Consider the following 23367-nt stretch of genomic DNA (forward strand, 5'->3'; position numbering starts at 1 on the left):
GGCTGCAATATAACAAAGAGTGAAAAATTGAAGGGGGTCTGAATACTTTCCGTACCCACTGTATATGCAAACATATATAGGCTACATACACTCACATATACATTACTATATGTATGTATCTGTGCGTATCTATATACACAATTAGCATGTCTCCTGTGATCTTTTTATGACAAATTACAAGTTTCACTTGCTTTTTTTTATTTTATATAAAACTTTGACACAAACACGATGTAAACCGGAATTAAACAGCTACCAGGTAAGTATAATTTAAACTGTAGTGAGCGCTTATGATATACACAATAACACAGGGATAGTTGAAACAGAAGTGATTACCTCTCGTCGCCCGTTATGCGCTCGATCGGGTCCGGTGGGGTAAACGAGGGTCTGACCCTGTGAACTGCAGGACGGGGTGGGCTGCGTTCGGCACGGAGCCGTTTGACTCACGCTGCTGAAATCACTCATGCTCGACGTGTCGCTGAAATTGTCCCTCTGATCGTCCACTCGTCCCCGAGGGTTTCTCCTGGCAGAACTGGGGCTGTACGACTCAAAATTCAAGGTTTTATTCTCAAATGCTCCTTCGATGTTGCAGAACATCCCTCCTAACTTCACCCGGGGTTTAGGGCTCTCGGTGCCCAGTCTGGACAGCAGGGAACCCTGGTCATCGTCCTGGGGAAGGAGTCTTCTCTCAGCCATGGCTCACAGAAGAAATGGGAAGCTTGTTTGAGGAATCTTTGGGCTGGTATTCCAGAGACACACTTCCACTGTGAGAGACAGACAGGTGCTGTTATAGGAGCTGTCCAGAGAGGCATGGTGCTGAAATCCTCCACTCACTGGATTAGGAAAGACATGAGCTCTCTCAAGATTAAGGTAACTCGATTGTTTTACAAACAGTCATCAGAGAGAGTCAATCAGAGAGAATCAATACAAAGTCCTGTTTCTGAATCTGACTCTTTAGATAATCTCATTCACAAAAGAGTAAGTGTGAGAAGGGTAGAATACATAACAATATTCCTCTACTTTTAAGTTGGCTTTAAAGTCAAGAGTCAACAAGTATCTATCTATCTATCTATCTATCTATCTATCTATCTATCCATCCATCCATCCATCATCCATCCATGTCTGTCTGACTATCTTGGTCTTTTGTATAACAAATATTTTAATGTTGATTATTTTATCATTTGTACAAATATAAATTAATATGAGGTCATGAAAACTGCATGTACAGTGATATAAAATATAAGAATGATATAAAAATGCCATGTCCTAAATTGACATATCTTGACATACTGACCTTGCATTCAAAATATTTCAAATACATTTTCATATAGATTTCAGAGCACTCTTATTTATTTTGTGCTCTATGAAAATCATATACAAAAGTAGAAGTCAGCACCATATACCACTTTAAGGAATTCATATTGTGTATGATTTTCATACACCACCAATAACAATGATAATAATGGTGCATACATTATAAGCATTTCTAAATATTTTCTTTCAATCCTTTTTTTTAAGCAATTGTATGTTTAAGTGCAATATATTTATATGACTGATTCACAGCTGGCCTACTGTTTATAATGCAATGCATATAGAAGGTGCAATTTAAAACTATTGTTTTGACAAGCAATGCCTTCAAAAATGAGCTAATGGGTTGCATTAGGAAGAAGTGTTGCAATTCATGTTAAACAGGCAGACGCTAAACACACCAAGTGCTTGCAGATGTCGTTTACAGTGTGTCTGGTCTCATCTGCGCATGTGGAGATCTGGGAAAGTCCATCTGGAGGCTTGAAGATGTGCCCAAAGGAGAGGACTCCTGCCCCATATGCTGAATGCCTCTGGGAGTGAATGCGTTAAAACACTTTACAGCCAGAATGGATCATATAAAAGCACAATAGCTGCAGTCTAACAATAGCCTGAGGAAAGAGGGCTTGCATTTCATCTAATATAAGATACATGATTCATTTCCATTCATACCTGACCAGAGAGATGATCTCACCACTTCTTACACGTGCGGAATCTAAACAGATCTATACATTATATCATCAATAACTGTGCAATGACACTGTGAAAGCAATAAAAGCACCAACAGTAACAGACAAAATCAATCATAAATTCATAACCAATTTTAGCAGCATCGTGCATGTGTGAGTAAAACTAAACTTGTTGTTTATTTCCATAATAAAATGGGTTTTATTGCATGTTTTGTAGTTAAGCAGAACCTTCAAAGGCCGTGATCGTAAAAGATTTTCATTTCCTTATTTCTGAAAACACAAAGGACTCCCGGGTATCTGTGAGCTGCAGCCCATATTCCAGAGCCTTCCGCTTCCTGGGTTTCTCTTTGATTGTAAGGCTGTGGCATTTCTTAGTTGCAGATGTAACAGAGTGAGATGGAAGAACCAGCCGGAGGCAGAAAACCTAGATTCTACCACTATCTCCTCTCCACCTTCACTATCACTCTCGTCCATACCAGAGCTGAATTTTACCAGACAGGAAAGAATATGAGGTTCAAAACATGTTGAATTTCTATTAGTTAAGTTTCTTAAAAAAGAAAAGAAAAAAACCCGCTCAAGGTGTGTGCAAGACCTCACTATTGATTTAAAACTTCTTTAGTAACCTCTTAATATGTACTGCTAGACACTAAAATATGTCTCTAGAAATTCTGACAACTCAGACTTTCCAATACAGTGTTGCAAATGTGTCAAATACCCTTATAATTTTAAATTATAAACTGCTCGGTAGCGCCCTCTACTGACGGAACTGCTGCTGACATTAAAGACCATCAGAGTCCTCCTTAACTAAAACTATGGAAGAAAAATAATGCCATATGTCTTTGAAACAAAAAAGCACATTTAATAGCACTAACTGAAAAAATAATGCATTGCATTAACAGTGCTTGCATTTTAATGCCTTGTATTTTCAGGGCTTGCATTTTTAGGTCCTGAAATTTAACATAGTTGTTTATTTAAGCTGTGAATATTTTAATTCAAAATATTTCACACACATTTTCATAATTAAAAATTCAATGATTCATATTCACCTTCCAGAATTCACTTCCAAAATATTAAATCTGTTTAAAAATACGATGTATAATATTCAAATTCAAATTTCGGTCCATTTTATTTGACTTTCCAAATTCGCTTCCACAAATTCAGTGGTTAAAATTCGACAGAAAATTCGCCTTTGCACATCCGGGAGCTGCAGGAATAGCATTAGAGCACCGATGCATGATCTCCAGCTGCTGTCAGTCACTCCAGTCACTCAGGCGCAAGCGGCTGTTGATGAAGACCAAAGCAACAGGTGGATACTATATACATATAGCATATATAGTATCTTTATACTATTATTATTATTTAAAAATTTGTATTATTGCTATTCATTAGTATTACTATTTTAAAGTATTACTATATACAGCCTATGCATTTCTATTCATTCATATTTCCTAACCCTTAATTTTGAAAGAAATCTAGAAAAATAACTTTGAATTACTCTGTTTTTGAAAATATCATAAATATTATGTACTAAATGTTTAATTGCGAACCATTTTCAAAGCATGAACAAATCAAGCTTACCTTACATTGAGTTTCTGTTCAGAATCAAAACTTCTGTACCTCAGAATCCACTGTGCCGCTTTCTTTTCAATGAACAGTAAAAGACGCAGAAACATCCTCTTAGTTTTCCAGTCTTCCTCTGAGAAATTTATTTGAAACACTGCTCCTGTACATTAGAAAACATAATTTTAATTCCAGGATTAAACTTTCAGTTCCATTTCTCTCAATGCACAGGAGCGGGCGAGCGCCACCACGCAAACACCAGACGCACTGTACCACCAGAACCGAAGCAGAGTGAGTGTAAACAGTGGGAGGAAGGATTTGAACGTAACACCTCTCATTCCATCAGGCTTCCAAAGGGAAGCAGCCTCCAGCACCACCTGCTCAGCAGGGAAAGGAGAGCGTTTCAATTTAAGAGTCCTTAAATTCCACACACACAGAGGTCACACAAAGCAAAGTTCAAAAGGTCAGGAGGATAAAAACAGTTTTAGTCCACAAGATAGAGAGTACCATATTCCATGTCCATGTTCCAGAGTTGACGTGAACAGTTTGAAGTCTCGTATCAGCGCAGAAGAGATCGCTGGGACCCCTGATGACGTGTGTCACCCTCCTCTGGTACAGAAGAACACTTGAGGCCTGTGAGCTAAACAAAAACAACATTTACACTTAAAACCTGGTGACATCTGGATCTATCTATCTGTAAGATATTTGTTTTTTAATATATTTTTGAAAGCCGTCTCTAATGTTAACCAAGGCTGCATTTATTTGATCAAAAATACAGTAAAAATAGTATTATTGTGAAATATTATTATAGTTTTAAATAACTGTTTTCTATAATATATTTTAAAATGCAATTTATTTCTGTGATGCAAAGCTGAATTTTCAGCATCATTACTCCAGTCTTCAGTGTCACATGATCCTTCAGGAAGCGCTGCTTCATATTTTGCATTATTTTCAGGATTCTTTTTGTACATGTATTTTTTTCATGATTTTTTTAAAGAATAGAAAGTTCAAAAGAACAGCATTTGTTTGAAATAGAAATATTTTGTAACTTTATAAATGTCTTTACCGCCACTTTTGATAATTTTATGCATCATTGCTGAATAAATGTATTCATTTCTGAAAAAATAAATAAATAAATCGTGCTGACCCAAAAACTTTTGAACGGTAGTGTATAACAAATAACACAAAGCTTTTAACATTCAGTCTTCAAATCTTTTTATATTGTCCTCACACTACATGAGACTTGTACTGTATAATTGTGATGGGTCATTCATGAACGATTCGTTCATTGCGTCTGTCACGTGACAAATGAACAAAAGACTCGGAAGGTAAAGTAATTATTTATGTTCCCTGTAAATTATCATTGGCTGCATTATGGAGATTTCTTAATTTGGAATATGATCAAGATTGCGTAGGTGGATGTGTTTGGGGAATTTGGCTGGTAAAAGTATAACATTTAAAGTCACTTCAATGAACGCAATGACTTGAATAAAGATTCGTTCATTTTGATGAACGAGATCGAACGAGAGAGTCAATAAAATGATCCGAACCTCCCATCACTACTGTACAGCCTTCAAAATGTTGTAAACATTTAGTACCAACATTCAAAGTCTGTCTTGGCAAACCTTCTTATTCTAGTTTATTATGATTTGGTGGAATATTTTTGCAATTTCAGCCACAATGTTCTTTTAAGTGGACGAAGAGAAAAGTGAAATAGAATATTTATTCTTATAATCTAGTGTGTATGAAGTTATCATGTACTACCGGAGTCCACTGAGCCACATGGCACCGTTTCCTGCTTTCTGGAAGAGCTACGACCAAAGAATGAAGGCTAAAGAAAAAAATAAAAATAAAAATAAAAACTGAACATGGGAACAAAAACAAAAGACAAAAAAAACACCAACACAATGGAACAAAGAGGAGAGAATAAAATAAACATTACATTTAGGCTGAGATCAAAATATTATTATTGGAGATGATTGTACTGACCTTGACAGAAAATGATAGATGAGTGATCTATATGATTACCTTTTCTTCTAGTTCCTTGATCTGTCGTTTCTGTGCCTCTATCCATTCTTCAAGCTCTTTTATCCTCTGATGGGATGAGAAAAACAGATCAATCAACAGTAACAAATGGCCAATATTATACATATACGTTGCAATAGAAATAAGCATGAACTCTTTCACTTCTGTTTCTCATGTTTTATAGATGTATATACCGCTTGAGCATGTTGTAGCAGTTCCATCCTCTCTCTGAGTATCTGCGCATCTCTCTCTCGTAATTCACTCAAGACCTGCCTCTTCCACTGATCCACAGCCTCTCTCAGCGAATCACGGTCCTGCTCGGTCAGCAGCTCGGACACCTTCCCACCCGTCTCCTCCCGCTGCAAGGCGTCAAACAGCATCGCCTCTAACTCAAGGATACGCTGAGAGAAACACAGAGGGGTGTGGGCCAGAGATGACATGCATTCACCACCACCAGGGGGCACAGGAGGACAGAACGGCATCTCATAATAGAGTAAAACTCCTCAGCAGTGCTTGAGAAGAAACCATATGGATTATTGGCCATGTGTGATCTCTAAAACATGATGCACAGTCCTTACCTTACGTGCATGGTCCAAAGACTGCTTTCTGTAGTCTAATTCCTCATCTAAATATCCTTTTTGTTTGCTAAACAGCTCCTTTGGAGGAAAATGGCATGAGAAAATAATTGTTTTGATGTAAAAACACATTAACAAATGTCATCCTGCATATATTAGAGAGATTATTATTATTATTATATAATTTAAATTATATAAAAATATTCAATTAAAAATAAGTCTGTTGTTAGGACCATTATATATAGCATTTTCTGCTGTAACGCTGATTTGGTGACTTCGATTTGCTCTAACCACTGGACACAACAGAGACATCAAAAGACACATAAAAACATCATTAAAACAGCATGAAATTAACATGAAATAACAGTAATTTTAAAAAGACGCATGGATCATACCTTCTCTGCTAACGTTAATACTGTTCTTGCATGAATAACCACCACTTGCTCCTCATTGGTCAGATTCTGTGCGTGTCATCCAATGAAAAGAGAGACATCAATGACAGAGATACGCATGTGTACCAAACACACCCAGGCATGTGTAAACACACACATTTACATATGAAATCAACATACACTTACGGCGTTATCCCCCAGAATATCGAGTTTCTTCATCAGCTCTGTGATCACAATGTCCTGTGGTGTGAGAAAGACTTTTATTGAGATATTAAACCACGAATCCTCCTCCAGACATCAGCAGATTAGATCTGTGCTGGATCACTGACAGTCTGTTAAGTGTTTGGTCTGATATCAGTTCCATCTGAAAAACTAAATTGAAAAAACTAAATTGAAAAAAATGATTTCTCAGCTGATATGTGTGATAAAATTCAACAATAACGTTAACAGAATGAAAATCTAGTCAAATACCTACAGCAGGTGTTGTTTTCTGTGCCACTGCTTTTCATCAAAGTCTGGATTTTTAGATAAACGTTAACTTAAAATATATTATGATATCTTTAAATATCATAATAGTGTTGTCAAGCTATGTGGGGTAAGTTGTCACAAAAGGAATCAGCTGTTAATCTGTAAGATATATACAACATATCTGTATTTGAAATCTGTTATATATGAAAACATAAGGTAAGATATTAAAACATTATTTTTGCTAGCAAAACTTTTAATTAATGAATGTATAAAAATACTTTTTGTTATTGTACTTGCCCCCAACTTGATCATTCATTATTACAAAAATTATTAAAAGTAAATTATAGTTACTTCCCCTGTGTGACAACTAGCACGAGACCGGGGTCTCTCTATAGAGCAGGGGTGCCCAAACTCGGTCCTGGAGGGCCGGTGTCCTGAAGAGTTTAGCTCCAACCCCAATTAAACACACCTGAACCAGCTAATCAAGCTCTTATAGGCATACTAGAAACTTGAAGGCAGGTGTGTTGAAGCAAGTTGGAGCTAAACTCTGCAGGACACCGGCCCCCCAGGACCGAGTTTGGGCACCCTTGCTATAGAGACATGAGGCATATGGTTCAGGGTAACTCACAGTAACACCCTCTTCCTCACAGTACATCTGTAGGGGACTCATGCCCTCAGCAAAATGGATGTTCTGGAAGTTTATGGCTGGAGATCTTCTCTCTCTTTCCTGAAGAAACAAAAGAGCATCATTATTATTCTCACTGACCAATTCCTCTGCTCCAGAAGTTTAAATCCGTGTCTGAAACGGTTGCAAACACATGACAGATTTTGGAGTAGAAAAATCTTCAGTCAGACTCACTTCAAGTTCAAGAATTCTGAACTCCAGGAGTTCGTTTTGATCTTTTGCATCCTGAATTTCATTTTTCAGTCGCGTCTCCTCTGTCTCCATATTTTTAATCTGGGAACAAAAAACACAAAGTGTGGGTTAAAAAATTCATTGCCTGAAATCGGCTTCATGAAATAAATTAAAACCACTGTTGAACTACTGATAGAGGGTCGTTTTTGGGCCAATCCTATAATTTGGCGCCATTGTATCTTGAATAAAGAAGCGTTTTTTTGTCTATACACCAAGTTTTCCAAAGTCATACAGGTCAGACTTTAAAAACTTAAACTGTGTTATTAATAGAAACATTTGAAACAAAAGAAAACCTGCGCTCTGATTGTGATGTTCGTCTTCCATCAGTCTAATGAACATGAACGTCACCCACCTTTTCTACAAGCTCTTGGTTGCGTTTGTACAGAGCTTGTTTCTCCTCAATCCACTTCATATCCTGAAAAATGCATATAATATGAATGCAAATGATTTGAATAATTAGACGTTAGCAGATCTTTGCATGCAAAATCTTCTCCATCAATCTCCCAGACTCATTCTCCTTCAGTGCATCTCTGATCCCAGAGCAATTTCAGCCGCGCACGTAACCCTCACAGCTCAGACTGATTTATGACCATGCTCACATTCTCGTCACTGAGGGAATATATGGGATTAGGGTTTTAGGGTTGTCATCATGTGTGTGTGTTGCCATATAAAAAACCTTGATTTAGACTATAAGTGGCCCTGAGTTGGAAAAAAAAAAAATATATATAAAAACTAAGCCGAGTCAAAGACTGCTGGAAAGTCACTGTAAGACATATTCATCATCTCTGATCAAATTACACTTATTTCAATGGGGTCCAAAAGTTCCACAGCAAATGTTTGGTTTTCTTTGTATTATATTCCAAGAGCTTTGATGCAACTATTGTGTTTCCACATGCAACCGAACGGGAAAGTCTCCAAGAAACTGTGCATATGTGGAAAAGGTGTTTTAAACTGTTATCATCATTTTGCTGAAAGGCCATCCAAGATGTGGATGAGTTTGTTTCTTCATCTGAACACATTTGTTACATAACTTGCTCAGTAATGGATCATCTGCAGTGAATGGGTGCCGTCAGAATGAGAGTTCAAACAGCTGATAAAAACATCACAATAATCCACAAGTAATCCACACCACTCCAGTACATCAGTTAACGTCTTGTGAACTGAAAAGTTGAGTGTAAAAAACAAATTCATCACTTGTGGATTATTGTGATGATTTTATCAGCTGTTTGTACTCTCATTATGACGGCACCCATTCACTGCAGAGGATCCACTGGTGAGCAAGTGATGTAATGCTGCATTTCTCCAAATGATGTTCCGATGAAGAAAACTAATCTACATCTTGGATGACCTGAGGGGTAAGTACATTTTTTTTGGGGTGAACTATTTCTTAAATGGAATTATACAAGCACAACAGTTCTAACAGTACTAATGCAGGTGTTTTACCTGTCCCTGATGACTTAGAACACACTCCAGGTCTTCTATTCTGGTCTGGTACCGGATCAGTTCGGCCTGAAGCTGCTCTCGAGTCTAAAACAGACAAACAATTGTAATATTTGCACATCTATAAAGAGAGAAAGAAAGAAAAAAAAAACAGACAGAAAAAAAAGAAATGTAAACCATTTGTAAACCAATTTTATTTTTGCGTATTTCTGAGTATATTATTATATTTAATTAGGAAACAAATGTAGGGCGGGACTTAATGTTGTTTTTCAGGAATTGATTTGATTTGTGAAAAGTGGGCGTTGTCAGAATGTTGCAAGGTGATTGGAGGAAAAGGGTTGAAAGAAAAGATGAAATTTATGATGTCACAGAAATATGTCATTTTGATGACATTTACTTGACAGTTACTTTGTTCTTTAGAATAATGTGCATTAATGAATCATTCACAATAACATCGAAAACATGCTTAAAGTAAATGGGGTCTATTTTGATTTCATGGTGACGTTAACGGTTTTTAAAAAAAAAAATATTTTTTGTCTTTAAAAGTTAAATTAGGAAAGTTTTGGGAAGAGAAAAATACAAAGGTTTTGTGAAGTTTTGTGTACCAAAGGGATATTATTACAGAAGTGGAGACCAAGTGACTGACAAAATGTCCCGTCACTCGTCGTGGTCAAAAAGCTTTTAAAGCTTGACACACTGCATTGTGTTTGGTTATGACACGGTGTAATATTGCAAAAAGAATCATATTCATATGAGGAACTATACAGCCATCTGAGCTGAGATGTTGTTATTGTTAAGAGAGTGAATATATAAATATTTAATGGCTGGGATGTTTAAATGATTTACCTTGACCTCTTTCTCTGCATCAAATGTTCCTCCCACCTGCTCCTGCAGGAGCGCGTAAGCTCGCTGAAGAGCCTGATACTCCATCGTCAGCTGACGGAAGCGCAGCTCTGTCTCCTCCTTAAGCATTCCCTGAGCACAGGGAGATGACAAGTTTACGGTTATAGTTTACAGGCACTCAGAAACACAGCCAAACACACACGCACCTCTTCGAGGTCATCGTCTGGTGTGCAGGGCGTTCGGTCCGTGTGGTAGGAAATAGAGGAGCCGTCCGAGTCTATAGAGCCTTCCTCATCATAGCCAAAAAACGTCTCCACCACCGGCTATGGAGAGAACGAGAGAGAGATTTTGTTTTAAAAACCTTTTTGAGCCATATAAGTTTAAATATACAGAAGATAAGGAAAAATAAAAAATAATAAAAATAAAATAAAAAATAAACGATAATTAAAAAAATTCTAAATTAAATTAAAAATAGTTCAACAAATTCTAACGGAGGAAATGGGCTTATATTCTTCATATTAAACATCATCTAAATATTTCTTGATAGTTTCTGCGAGAAATCACAGGGTTAATGTTAATTGTTGCGTAAATTAATATATTTTTAAAAAGACATCACCAGGATTCATCAATACAGCGGTGTTTAATAAAAAAAATACAACATTATATAATAATTATAATTATCATTTTTAGTATTAATATAAAAATAAATGCACTTCAAATGCATAAATGATATCAATCAGTTCATAAAATATAAACAAAAACCTAAAACAATAGAATATTTTAAAGTAAATATTTCATACATAAAATATTATTATAAAATGAATGCATGAAATTATTCAAAGGATATGATTATCAAAACTAAATAAAATGTAAGCAAATAAAAAATAAAATAATACAATATTTAAAGCAAATATTATATACACAGTATGAATGCATAATTAATCTAAAAATGCATAATTAAGAATAATGTAACGTACATTCAATGTAAATAGTATATAAGAATGAGACATTACATTATGCAGTAATGTAAAATAATAACGTAATTATTTTATTTTTTGCTGAAAGTGTGTTTGACAAGGAAATGTGCATGTGTAGTTCAGTCCTGATGTCTGCGTACCCTACAGGTTCTGAAGGGCTTCTTCCTGCGTAGGCTGTCCTGTCTCCTGTATCTCAGCAGCATGTCTCTCTCCTGATTACATTAAAGAACAAAACACATTAACTTGCATCAGATTCATAATTCATAATCATACATGTACATCTAATTTCTATAAAGTACAAGGTGCTGTTTCCACTACACTTCCAGTTTTACAGAAAGAAAGAAATGCATGCATGCAACTGTATTTACATTATGTCTGAACATCACATACAGTACATTACTCACTCATTTCAGCTGCTAATTTCATTCACCCTTTGAAAAAACAGATATTTCTGCATTTCCATTTTCATCTGGGTCTTGTTAGGTAACATGTACTGCACTCATATGCAAAAACATATTTTAGCAGTTCACAGTGTGAATATTACCCAGAGGCAAAATGACTCACTATCACACTCTTCACGTATCCAGTGGTTTCCAGCGCCTGGAAATTAAAACAGGCCGATCAGAGAACAGCAAGACACAGTTTGCACATATAATTATAATTATCTAATTGTGGCTTACTTTTTTTGTGCATCCATGTGAGAAGATATACTGATACCTTGGACAGATCGTCGATTATGTTCTGTTGTTCCAGCACTTGTAGTCTGAGAAACTCGATCTCTCTTTCCTCTTGACTCTGATCCAGATCGTTCAAAGAACTGGGCCGCCGTATCGTCCCAGCCTTCTCTCGCTGCAAAATAAAACCTCATTCTTCACGTCAAGTGACCGGATGTGTGCACAGAGACTGCTGACAGATAATTACTCATGTCTGATGAGTTGTCACAATGATCAGATCATTCAAACATGAGCAGTAACAAGGCTGGGTACTTCCTGGATGCTGAACGGCTCAACTAACAAATTGTTTACATGCAGACATGGCCATGTTACATAAAGATGCTTCAGGATTCAAAGCTAATGTTTTATCTCAAATAGTGTGAAGTTCACCTGAAAAGACTACTTCAGTATCAAACATATATAAACATATATAGGTTTATGCAGTAGAATAGGCAGATGGATGCTCCTTTTGTCTAGGGAATCAAAAATCTAAATAATAGTAGTGTGTCTGAGCTGGAAATGGCCAATTATGTCTAATGACAGTGCAGCAGTTGTTGGATATAAATTGATCAATGCAGACCAGGCTCTACCAGCCTCCCCATCATGCATTTACTGTAATTTCCAATAGGAATAATTCTGATCTGTTCAAAAGCAGGTGCATTTATTTAATACAAACAATAAAACTGCATTAGCAAAAAAAACACTGATGCCTTCAGGAAAAGTTGAGGTCGATTGAAATAAATGCTGTTTTTTTAAACCTTATATTCATCAAAGAATCCTGGAAGTATTATGGTTTCTACTAAAATATTAATCAGCGCAGCTGTTTTCAACATTGATAATAATAAGAAACGTTTCTTGATATTATAAGGATCATGTGACACTGAAGACTGGAGTAATGATGCTGAAAATTCAGCTTTTCCATGACAGAAATAAATTCTATTTTAAAATATATTAAATTAGGAAACCATTGTTTAAAATTGTAATACTATTTCACAATATTACTGTATTTGCATTTTTGATTAAATTAATGCAGCCTTGGTGAGCTTAAGAAACTTACAACTAAATAACTAAATAAATAAATAAACTTACTGACCCCAATGAACAATCAATGAACTGTTTTTTTTAAATCAGCATTTTAAGAGATTTAACTGGTCACCATTTGTTTTTTTCACTATATAAAATGTAAAAATTTTTCAATAAAGTCTCTAAATTTAAATGGGCTCATGCTATGCAAATACAGGTATGTTCAGTGAGTTGCTTCGCTTCATTACCATTTCGATGTTCTCCTGAGTGATGAACTGCAGTTTGTTCTCCATGCGTCTCAATGCACGAACCAGCTCCTCATTCTTGTGGCTGAGACGTCTCTTCTTGTCTAGTAACGGCTTATACTGGCTCTCAGCTTCACGGAGACGCTTTAACTGGGCACAAACACACAAAGAAACAGATTGTAACAAAAAAAAACTGCAGTGGCAAAAGCATGCAGTAACCCTAAATAATATTTCAACCCTTAAAAATGCATGGATATCACTGCCTTAGATAAAAGGCCGCTGTACTAGTACTGATTTCAGTGAGCAGTCATTCATCACTGCTCAGACACTTACCACCATTCCAGAGAACATTCACACTATCACATAACACTCAGAAAGGCAAAAATACTCTTTAATACTCAATGATATTTCAGTAAACATGATACAGAAGACATACACATATATTCAGAGACACACACACTACATTTGTGCTCATCTTGTGCACAGAGCAAGTACAGTTTGGAAAAGAAAGTTCTATGTTAATAAATAAATATTGTTAGCATAACAATAAAATAAAACTAAATAAAATAAATCTTTCAAATAGAATAGAATAGAATATTTTTTCGCCCTAACACTATCACAGACTCACCAGTTCATTGCGTTCCTCTGACAGAAGTGCATTGCGGTCTTCTAGTTTGCGAATAATTGCACTCAGTTCTGCGATTTTCAGTTGGAAACGTCGAGCGTCCTTCTCATCCAACTGCTGCATCTGGAAAACAAGCCAACTGCAGGTAACTGGAAAAACACTCTTCATTCATATAATTTTTAATGTTAATCTATCTATCTATCTATCTATCTATCTATCTGTCTGTCTGTCTGTCTGTGTCTCTGTCCGTCTGTCTCTGTCTGTCTGTCTCGGTCTGTCTGTCTCGGTCTGTCAAACTGCAAGGCTTCTTTAAACACCTTCGACAAACATTAAAGTCTTGATATATATAATTTTTTTTATTTATTTTATTTCAATTCCATTTGGTGTTGCTGTATTTAGGAAATATTCCATTATCTCAGGTAACTGTAGAAACCGTAGAGTCAGATCTGACAAAGAGCTGAAAGGCCACTGATCAAATCCATCTTTTCTCCTGCAGAGAAAATGAAAGCAGCAGCCCCACCACAGCAGAAGTGGACATCAAACCAACAGCAACACAAATACAGCCAGAGACATGGATGTTCTGCTGCTGGGAAACAAGCCTTGTATATAAAGATGCAAAAATACATCACACATGTGAATATAAAGTGTGTGCATCCATGTGTTTCTTATCAGCCCTGAGAAGGTGATATGTGGGAAAGATCACACTCACACTCTCACCTTCAGCCGTCTGCTTTCTGCTGCATGATGACAGAGTGAAACTACATGGGCGGCCCCTCTCACAGCTACATCTACTTTTATATGTTTATATTTATATCAGTTTATATTTGACTAAACAATGGGCAACCCGACGAGAGTTTAAACTCGTAGGAAAAGAGGCATAATTTTTTGAAACATTAGTTTGGTGCCACAGAAATGATAAACAGCTGCTTTAAAACTAACACTGATTCTCTTTGTACAGCTGATATCATGCTACACCACACCGGTGAAACAAGTCTGTTATACAGCCCTCAAATTATATTATTTTTTAAGAAATTAATGATTTTATTCAGCAAGCATGCATTAAATTAAACAAAAGTGACAGTAAAATAATTTATGCTACAAAAGATTTATATTTCAAATAATATTTGAACTTTCTGTTCATTGAAGAATACTGAAAAAAAGTATGAAGGTTTCCACAAAAATATTAAGCTTCAAAAACAGTTTTTAGCACCGATAATAATAGGAAATGTATCTTGAGCAGCAAATTACAATGATTTCTGAAGGATCATGTGACACTGAAGACTGCAGTAATGAGGCTGAAAATTCAGCTTTGCATCACAGAAATAAATTATATTTTGAAATATATTCAACTAGAAACAGTTATTTTAAAATGTAATAATATTTTAAATAATTGTAAATACTATTCATTTGTAATAAATGATAAACCGCTGCTTCTCTCAGTAAGTTAATATCATGATACACCACACCAGTCTGTTATACAGCAAACAAGCCATATGATATATTCCTATGCAATTTCTGTAGCTCAGCTGGAAGCATGGTGTAATCCCAAGAAACACAAATCCTTAATTTGCTTTGGATGAAATCCTCTGTAAAATGCATAAATGTAAACACACTGAAAAAGAAGTTTCTTTGTTAGACTCCAGAGAAAGAATTAAAATAGAATATACAGCAAATTAAACAGGCCCTTATTCAAGACGCAGCAGGAGACTCTGCACATAAAGTTGTATTAAATACATTTTGGATCATGTGTGCAGGGAAATAAGTAAACCCGCAAACCTAACAAGCACAAAGCCAAAACTGCCAGGCATTTGGCATTTAGAAATATGGTAGCTCATGCTATTAATGCTTTATTTAGATGCAGAATATTAAATTCAATTAAGACATGATGATGGCCAAATTAATGTTGTGTTTGGTTTGGTTGTTTTTGATGATCATTCTGATACAAACATTACTAACAAAAGTTAATTGAGTAAAAACACTAAGAATAATGAAAATCTGTCACTAATGTCTATAGAGGAGTTCGCGCAGGCACTACGAGGTGTAATTATGATCCTAATGCTTGTAATGTGTGATGTAGGAAAGAATAGAACATTAGAGTCGTGCTGTCAAGCGTGAGGATCCCGGGACAGATCTGTGTTTACTCCAGCAGATGAAACAAGCAGCTGGACCGCTAATATCTTCCTCAAACCCAGGTCTATTACATTCTTTCAGAACCTCTGCACAAAATGTTATTTTTAATTCCAACCTATCGATTAATCATCTTTTCAGTGGCCATATTGCACACTTTTGTAACATTTTCGTTCTCTTGAAATCAAGCAAGGAAAGTTATTACCACATGCACATGACCAATTTTTGATGATCATCGACCTGAATGTTCTTATACACTGGATTGGAATAAAAATCTTTTTAGAGGTTCTTCAAGGACTGATGCTGTGAATAGCAGCATAGCTGATAATTAATAAACAGTAAAGTGCAACAGTCATTGACCACTTTTACACAACCTTGTTTCTGTAAGTATTTTTCTCATTTAATTTCTCCAGAGGCATTTAAAATGTTTTCAGTATAGAATATAAGCCATTAACCAAACCAACCAGCTCCAAAACGAATCACATTACAAACTCTGAATTAAAGCTACAGTAAAAGTTTGGCAGCAGTAAGATTTTGTTTGTTTGCTTTTGAAAGTCTCTTACTTCATTCCAAGACTTCATTTATTTGATAAAAAATACGGTAAAATCAGTAATATTGTGAAAAATTATTACAATTTAAAAGAACTGTTTTCTTTTTGAATATATCTTAGAATGTAATTTATTCCTGTGATGCAAAGCTTTTTTTTCCAGCATCATTACTCCAGTCTTCAGTGTCACATGATCCTTCAGAAATCATTCTAACATGATGATTTGCTGCACAAGATACATTTCTTATTATTTATCAATGTTGAAAACAGTTGTGCTGCTTAATAGTTTTGTGGAAACTGTGATACATTTTTGCAGGATTCTTTAATAAATATAAATTTTTAAAAGAACGGCATATATTTGAAACATTATAAATATCTGTAATGTCACTTATGATCCATTAAATGTGTTCTCAATGAATAAAAGTATTAATTTCTTTATATTATTATATAAATTAATACTTTTATATGTATATATATATATATATATATATACACACACACACACACACACACACCAAACTGCAAAGTATTAAAAAAGACAAAAGTATGAATGAATGAACTACTCATCCCACAATCTCATGACACAAAGAAAAAAAAGACTGTACAATATAAAACCATTTGACTATGAGTCGTCATTGAAAAGATCTTACATCTGAAGTTTATTGCATAATATCCAAACATATAGAATCATACGTTTTTTTCTAGTACAGCTTTTTACTAGGAAATTGGCATGACTTTTTAAAAAATCAACACGAATTACTTGTGGCTTTTAAAGAAGCATACACCATCACCTAATAACTATGGAGCTCATGGTAGGTTTGTCTTGAAAACATTTTATGTTATTGCTCAAAATCAGTTTCTCTATGGAGAATATGAATGGGATTTTCTAAAACCTGACTGCTGCGCTTTACTATGGTAAATCTGGATTGAGGAAAACAGATCCGAGCAGGTGAGCACAGTGAAAGCAGAAGTGCAGCAAGCGGTGAGGTTTAGTAATGAAGGAGAGGTGCTTACAGGGTTAGCTGTGTTCTCTACTGCGTCTCCTGCAGCGGGTGAATAAGGGCCCTCTCGTCTGGGGCTGGAGTCTCGCAGCAGGGCCAGCTGAGTGTCTACAGCCTGTTTCTGCTGCTGTAGTTTCCACGTGTGGCCCGCCTGAGCGCTGAGCTCTCTCTCCAGCCCACAGACAGCGTGCTCCTTTAGTTTAATCTCATCCATCTACAGGACAGAACACAGCACAGTCACACACATTCTGCCTTAAACAGGACACAGTCGTAGTAAGTATATATAAAACATGACCGGCAGTCCGCAGGAGGAAACGCTCAGAGTTACCAGGTTCACTCAAGACAGGAAATGCAACACAGACACAGCAGGTCCAGGGTTATTTTAGTATCATTGATTTGATTCATATTTTGAATTAGTTTTTATTTTTATATTTTCCGTTTTCATTTTAGTTCGTTTTAGCATGTTTTTTTTTGTTTTTGTCATTTTTATTAGTTTTAGTTTTTTTATGTATATATTTTGTTTTTATGTCAGTTTTATTATCTATCTATCTATCTATCTATCTATCTATCTATCTATCTATCTATCTATCTATCGGTCTGTCTGTCTATCTATCTATCTATCTATCTATCTAGCTATCTATCTATCTTCCCCAAATCCATAAAATGTAGTTTTTATTAATTTTTTCAGTTAACATTTATTTTAAGAAACATTTTTTTAATGGTTTTAGTTTAAGGGTTTAGTTTCTCAAGTTGAATCGAATCAAACAAATGCAGCAACAGAAAGCAGATTTTCCAGAAAGCTGATTTAATGTACTTAGGAGGAGTAATCTGCTTAATTTGTTTGATTAGATTTACTATTTATTTATTTAAAATTGCTCTGTGAGCCTTTAATATTTTTTTCCCCCAAAAGCTGTCACTGGGGAAGAACACTTTCAAAAGGTATAATTTTGTACCTTATTGACCCCTAAATGATGCATATTATTACCTAAAGTGTACATATTGGTACCTTTTGAAATGGTACTGCCATAGTAACAGCTTCTGTGTCTTTTTTTTCTTAGACGGCATAAATGATATAAAGTATAGGGGTCAAAATGCAACATAAATCCTTGTGATTCTGCTCACCTACACAACCTGCTGAGAATCAGACTCTTCTGTGTTATTGGATATGTGCTGACACTCACAACACACGCCATGTCTAGAGACAAAGTGATCCCATCATACTTGTGTATCAGTGAGAGGACGACCATATAAATCCATTTCATAAACTCCTCACATTCACATCACAGCAACTATACACAGCAGCACAACAGAAGCTCCACTCAAAGAAATGAACTGTGCTGCTTGCTTTCTCTGCCGCGGCATTCTCTCTCTCAAATACACACATTAATTTATAGATACTATATCTATTGTGCTCCACTTTTATTGAGGTTTGCAGTAATATTCAGTTCTCTGTGGGCAAACTACACTTTTACAATTCCTTTCACATTTGAACATGCAAATGCAAAATCTTTAGGCTGACCTTTCACAAATCACATCTCTTATAAATCACCTAATTGGAAAGACGGCCTCATGTACAGTTCAGAAATAGTTCACACAGACCTCGAACAGCAGTTCAAAAGAACCATTAAGCTCTAATTATGCACTGATTCAAACGCTGCATAGATTTATACATCTCAGTTTCTAAAATCTGCATGGAAATGGTAATTAGCTGAATATCTTTGACTGTCAAGTATAAAGTGTGAACTGATGGACTGATAAAATACGTTCAAACTCTAGTTGTCACACTTTTTACTCCAGTGAATATTTCTCAGGTTTCTTTTTGAAAATCAATTTCTGTACAGACACATACAATCTACAAAAGACCTAAAGAATATTTTCATCCCAGAAACAAAGGTGCCATTCTGTGTGACAACTAGCCCCGGTCTCGCCTATACTGTATGTAATAATTAAATGCATGTGCTGGTTGGCTTCACATTCAAACCACAGTCCTACGAGAACACCATTTGATGAAGGAAATTTGAAATATTAGGACATTTCCACGGAGCAGCATTGCTCACTGTGTTCAAATCCATGTTAAGCAGCGCACCGTCAGGAGTTTGCTGTTGGTGTCTGTCCCTCATGGGTCTGGAGCCCTGCAATCTGGCCTGGAGCCCGGATACTGAATGTCCACAGATGATTTTCCTTGATTTAATTTATCATGCACATGAATCACCAAGGAAACAGTGAGGCGTGTGTAATGGCATACATCATAATCAACGTATTCATGAAGCTCATGGAAACAGTCTGTTTAAAATGCTAATGTGTCGTGTTATGTGCATTTATCCTGAATAAGTGTCTTCCTCTAGCCGCAGGGATGCCATATAAGAGAACAGGACCTAATTTTCTCATCGATCCATGTAGTGCTATATATATAACACAGATAAACATAGACGCACACTGAGAATTCATGCAGGATGCTTTGATCACCGTGGTAACGCCTACAGTGGGCGTGCTGATGTGAGTCACCTGACAGAGAGAATGAGTTTCCACCAGAAAGATAGAAAGAAAGAGATAAAAAAAGAGATGTGTACTTTCATTGACTAAACAGTTTTTTGTTTCTTCTTCAGTATGTTGAAGTATAACACATACACTGTTTCTACATAGATTTCAACTGAGGTGGTTGGAATGTACTGTATATAACAACAACACTAATAATAATGATAATACTCATTGTGGATTGCACTTTTGGACTAGTGTTAACATGTGTTGTGTGTTATTGTTAACATTAAATCCTGAGGAAGCTCACTTTTTTCTAGGAATATTTAGTGATGTAAAACCTTTCTAAACAACACTAGGCTGATCCAAACTCCCTCAAACGGCCGAGGCACAGCTATCTCTGCAGAAAAGACGGGACAGCTGTAATCCACCTTCCCTTGTGAGCATCTGAGCCTGTCTCTAATTGACATCTCAATGCCTCAGACGACTGAGTCCCTCTTTCATGTGTCAGACTGTGTCTCCTTCTCTGAAACTAATCCTGTTACGCCCCTTATCCACGGACTCAACATTATTTACCCAGCCTTTAAACACGACCCATTCACACTCACACATGCTTAATAAACTTACAGTCTGTCTGCATGCAGAGGATTGACACATTTGAACTACGAAGGGCATCTCACTCCAAGTTTTCCAGGCACTAAAACTAATATTGCCATGACTTATTAAATTAAATGTGATGTGCAATTTTTCTTCTTAATTTTACAACTTATTAGTTTTGCCATTCCATCTGATAATGCTAGTGGCATAGATATTACACACTTTAAGGTGCTTACTTTACCTATTATTATTACCTATTAAATTCATAAACACACACACACACAATGTACCTTGTATAAAATGAGAAGAGAAAAACTGTTGAAAAATGTGACTTATGTTTACTAATGTAAAAACAGACTGCCATGATGCTAAGTACCGTGGGTGGTTGACAGGGTTTTGCCATATTCAGAATGTTTTTAACATGTTGCTATGAGGTTGCTAGGGTGTTACTGGTGGTTAGGTGGCTGCTTACTGTAAAAAATGATATGATCAGGAAGTCTTCGGAGCTTATGTTTTTGCTAGTGCTGTCAATCAATAAAAAAAAAAAAAAAACTAATTAAGTCAAGTCAAGTCAAGTCACCTTTATTTATATAGCGCTTTTAACAATACAGATTGTGTCAAAGCAACTGAACAGCATTAATTAGGAAAATAGTGTGTCAATAATGCAAAATGACAATAGTAAACACTAATTTTTCAGTTAAAGACAGTTCATCATTGAATTCAGCGATGTCAACATCCAGCTCAGTTTAAATAGTATCTTTGCAATCAAGTCAACGGTATCGCTGGAAATGAAGTGTCCCCAACTAAGCAAGCCAGAGGCGACAGCGGCAAGGAACCAAAACGCCATCGGTGACAGAATGGAGAAAAAAACCTTGGGAGAAACCAGGCTCAGTCGGGGGGCCAGTTCTCCTCTGACCAGACGAACCAGCAGTACGGAAAATTAATCGCACATTTTTCTGAAATCATGATTAATAGGGATTTGATTAATCCCACCTAACATTAAAGTTTTTAAATATACTTTTATATTGCAATAATTTCATTTTCAACCTTCAAATTTATGTAGAAACAACAAAGACAGTATATTTTTATATTTGTTTAATGGCATCTTTTATATGACTGAAGGTGAGTATCACTTTTTTCTAATATTTAACCATTGACTAGCCATTCAACATTACAGTATAATCGAGAGCTATCAATTTTAACATTTAGTAGACTTGAAGTGAACTTAAAACAATCTTCAAATAAACCCATTATAATAAATGTCATATTTACCTGTGCCCTTCAGCAAGTAGGAAATATACAGAAATTGAATAAAGTTATCAAACACTAAATTCTAAATTAAACATAGATGAATCCTTACAGCTACAAACGTAATTTATTTCCTCTTTTTCTTTTGTTCTTTGGTTAACAAACATCACAGCAGCTGGGTTATTAGGTTATTTTGGCTGATTTAAGAGCTGCCGCTGCTGAACATGACACGGATCTGACAGGCATCTTTTTTTTTTCACAACTCTTTACCTTTTCTTACCCACTTAAGGTCTTAAAGTCTAATGAGCTGAGGAGTTGAATCGGGTGTGTTAGATGAGGGAGACAGTGCTGGGCTGCTCCAAGACAGTTTTGAAAACCACTGCATTTCAGAGACATGTTCTTAAATGTGACTCAAATATAACAAATACTTACACAAACATTCAAAGATTTAAGGCAGCTTAAATTGTCTTTTTGGTAACTTCAAGACTTAACTGATGACATAACTACGACATTGCATGCTCGCAGTTTTATTTGTGCTTTAATATGAGATAATATGCATCATGCGCCACTGCATTTGTGCATGCAATTGAAGAGCACATGCTAAGAGCGCAGTTAAAACTGATTCCAAAAACTCAATAACTGAAATTCATTTGCTGTGTATCCAAAAAAGGACTACATGCCGAGATGCTAAGAACATTCTTTTTATTATTATTATAAAGTGCAACATACATACATACATGTTTTCTTTATGGGGAAATTAACTTGGAACAGTAGGCTGTTTCTCACTTGCATCGTCTAACAAATGAAGAGTCCTCCTCATAAAGCATTTTCTGGAGACTCAGCACTACTTATAACAAAAATCCACTGCTCAATGTCCAGCATTGCCCTTTGGATTGCACCAGATGCCCTCCCAACAATTTCAGTATTCAGTGTGTTCCTCACATCACTCTCAGACTGTGTACCAACAACCCATGTAAATGCACTTACAAGCAAGACCTTCCACATTCGTATAATACTTGTCCTTGATTGATGTTTTACTTCAACCCAGACCAGAATAAATCCCATTATTTCATTTAACCGAGATCCAAACGTATATTTCATTTAAAATCACCCAGGCACAGTGTCTCTCCCTGCCATCAGATAATTTCTACAGCTGGCTTGGCATCCTGCCAACTGGTGCTGATGTCATCAATGCAGCTGACCAATCAGGAAATGTTGTGTGATTCATCATTCTGCTATTTCATTCTTTCATTCTACTGTCTCATTATTTCAGCTGACATCATGACATGACATGACATTTTGCTTCCCTTCAACTATCCATATCTGTTGCTATGAGGTTGCTAGGGCACTCTGGGTGGTTGCTAGGCGGATGCTGGGTTGTTATTGAGTTCTACTGGGTGGTTGCATGCATTCTGAAGTTCTTTTTAATTCTACCAGATTAAAATCATAAGTCTGATTGCTTAGAAAACTAACATCAGACCTTTCCTCAACCAGCCACATGATTTGAGGCATCGGTCTTGCCGGTAACACAAACAGTGCTTGCCTCAGCAATATGGACTTGAATCAGTAAACGTGCACA

At 36.0% G+C, this 23367-nt stretch overlaps 2 protein-coding genes across 2 annotated transcripts in view; both read right to left on the reverse strand.

The window, feature by feature from the left end:
* LOC107654562 (dihydropyrimidinase-related protein 4-like) overlaps window positions 1-2535 on the reverse strand; it is a 16865-nt gene extending 14330 nt beyond the window's left edge. Inside the window, exons 1-3 of the mRNA XM_016441695.1 lie at window positions 1975-2535; window positions 1707-1835; window positions 334-761 (exon numbers count right to left, since the gene is read on the reverse strand). Of these exons, the coding sequence (XP_016297181.1) occupies window positions 334-693 (360 nt within the window). The 5' untranslated portion in view covers window positions 694-761; window positions 1707-1835; window positions 1975-2535. The remainder of the gene's footprint in view (window positions 1-333; window positions 762-1706; window positions 1836-1974) is intronic.
* Window positions 2536-3553: 1018 nt separating this feature from the next.
* The window catches only part of LOC107654564 (janus kinase and microtubule-interacting protein 3-like), a 39670-nt gene continuing 19856 nt past the window's right edge, over window positions 3554-23367 (reverse strand). Inside the window, exons 7-26 of the mRNA XM_016441698.1 lie at window positions 17482-17682; window positions 13797-13916; window positions 13172-13318; window positions 11905-12036; window positions 11752-11787; window positions 11328-11399; window positions 10417-10533; window positions 10214-10342; window positions 9371-9454; window positions 8280-8342; window positions 7871-7969; window positions 7640-7738; window positions 6724-6783; window positions 6547-6612; window positions 6385-6444; window positions 6155-6232; window positions 5771-5977; window positions 5580-5645; window positions 5316-5382; window positions 3554-4191 (exon numbers count right to left, since the gene is read on the reverse strand). Coding sequence (XP_016297184.1) covers window positions 4151-4191; window positions 5316-5382; window positions 5580-5645; window positions 5771-5977; window positions 6155-6232; window positions 6385-6444; window positions 6547-6612; window positions 6724-6783; window positions 7640-7738; window positions 7871-7969; window positions 8280-8342; window positions 9371-9454; window positions 10214-10342; window positions 10417-10533; window positions 11328-11399; window positions 11752-11787; window positions 11905-12036; window positions 13172-13318; window positions 13797-13916; window positions 17482-17682 — 1944 coding nt within the window. The 3' untranslated portion in view covers window positions 3554-4150. The remainder of the gene's footprint in view (window positions 4192-5315; window positions 5383-5579; window positions 5646-5770; window positions 5978-6154; window positions 6233-6384; window positions 6445-6546; window positions 6613-6723; window positions 6784-7639; window positions 7739-7870; window positions 7970-8279; window positions 8343-9370; window positions 9455-10213; window positions 10343-10416; window positions 10534-11327; window positions 11400-11751; window positions 11788-11904; window positions 12037-13171; window positions 13319-13796; window positions 13917-17481; window positions 17683-23367) is intronic.

Source organism: Sinocyclocheilus anshuiensis, unplaced genomic scaffold, assembly GCF_001515605.1.
Source record: "Sinocyclocheilus anshuiensis isolate Anshui unplaced genomic scaffold, SAMN03320099.WGS_v1.1 scaffold391, whole genome shotgun sequence".
In the NCBI taxonomy this organism is placed as follows: domain Eukaryota; kingdom Metazoa; phylum Chordata; class Actinopteri; order Cypriniformes; family Cyprinidae; genus Sinocyclocheilus; species Sinocyclocheilus anshuiensis.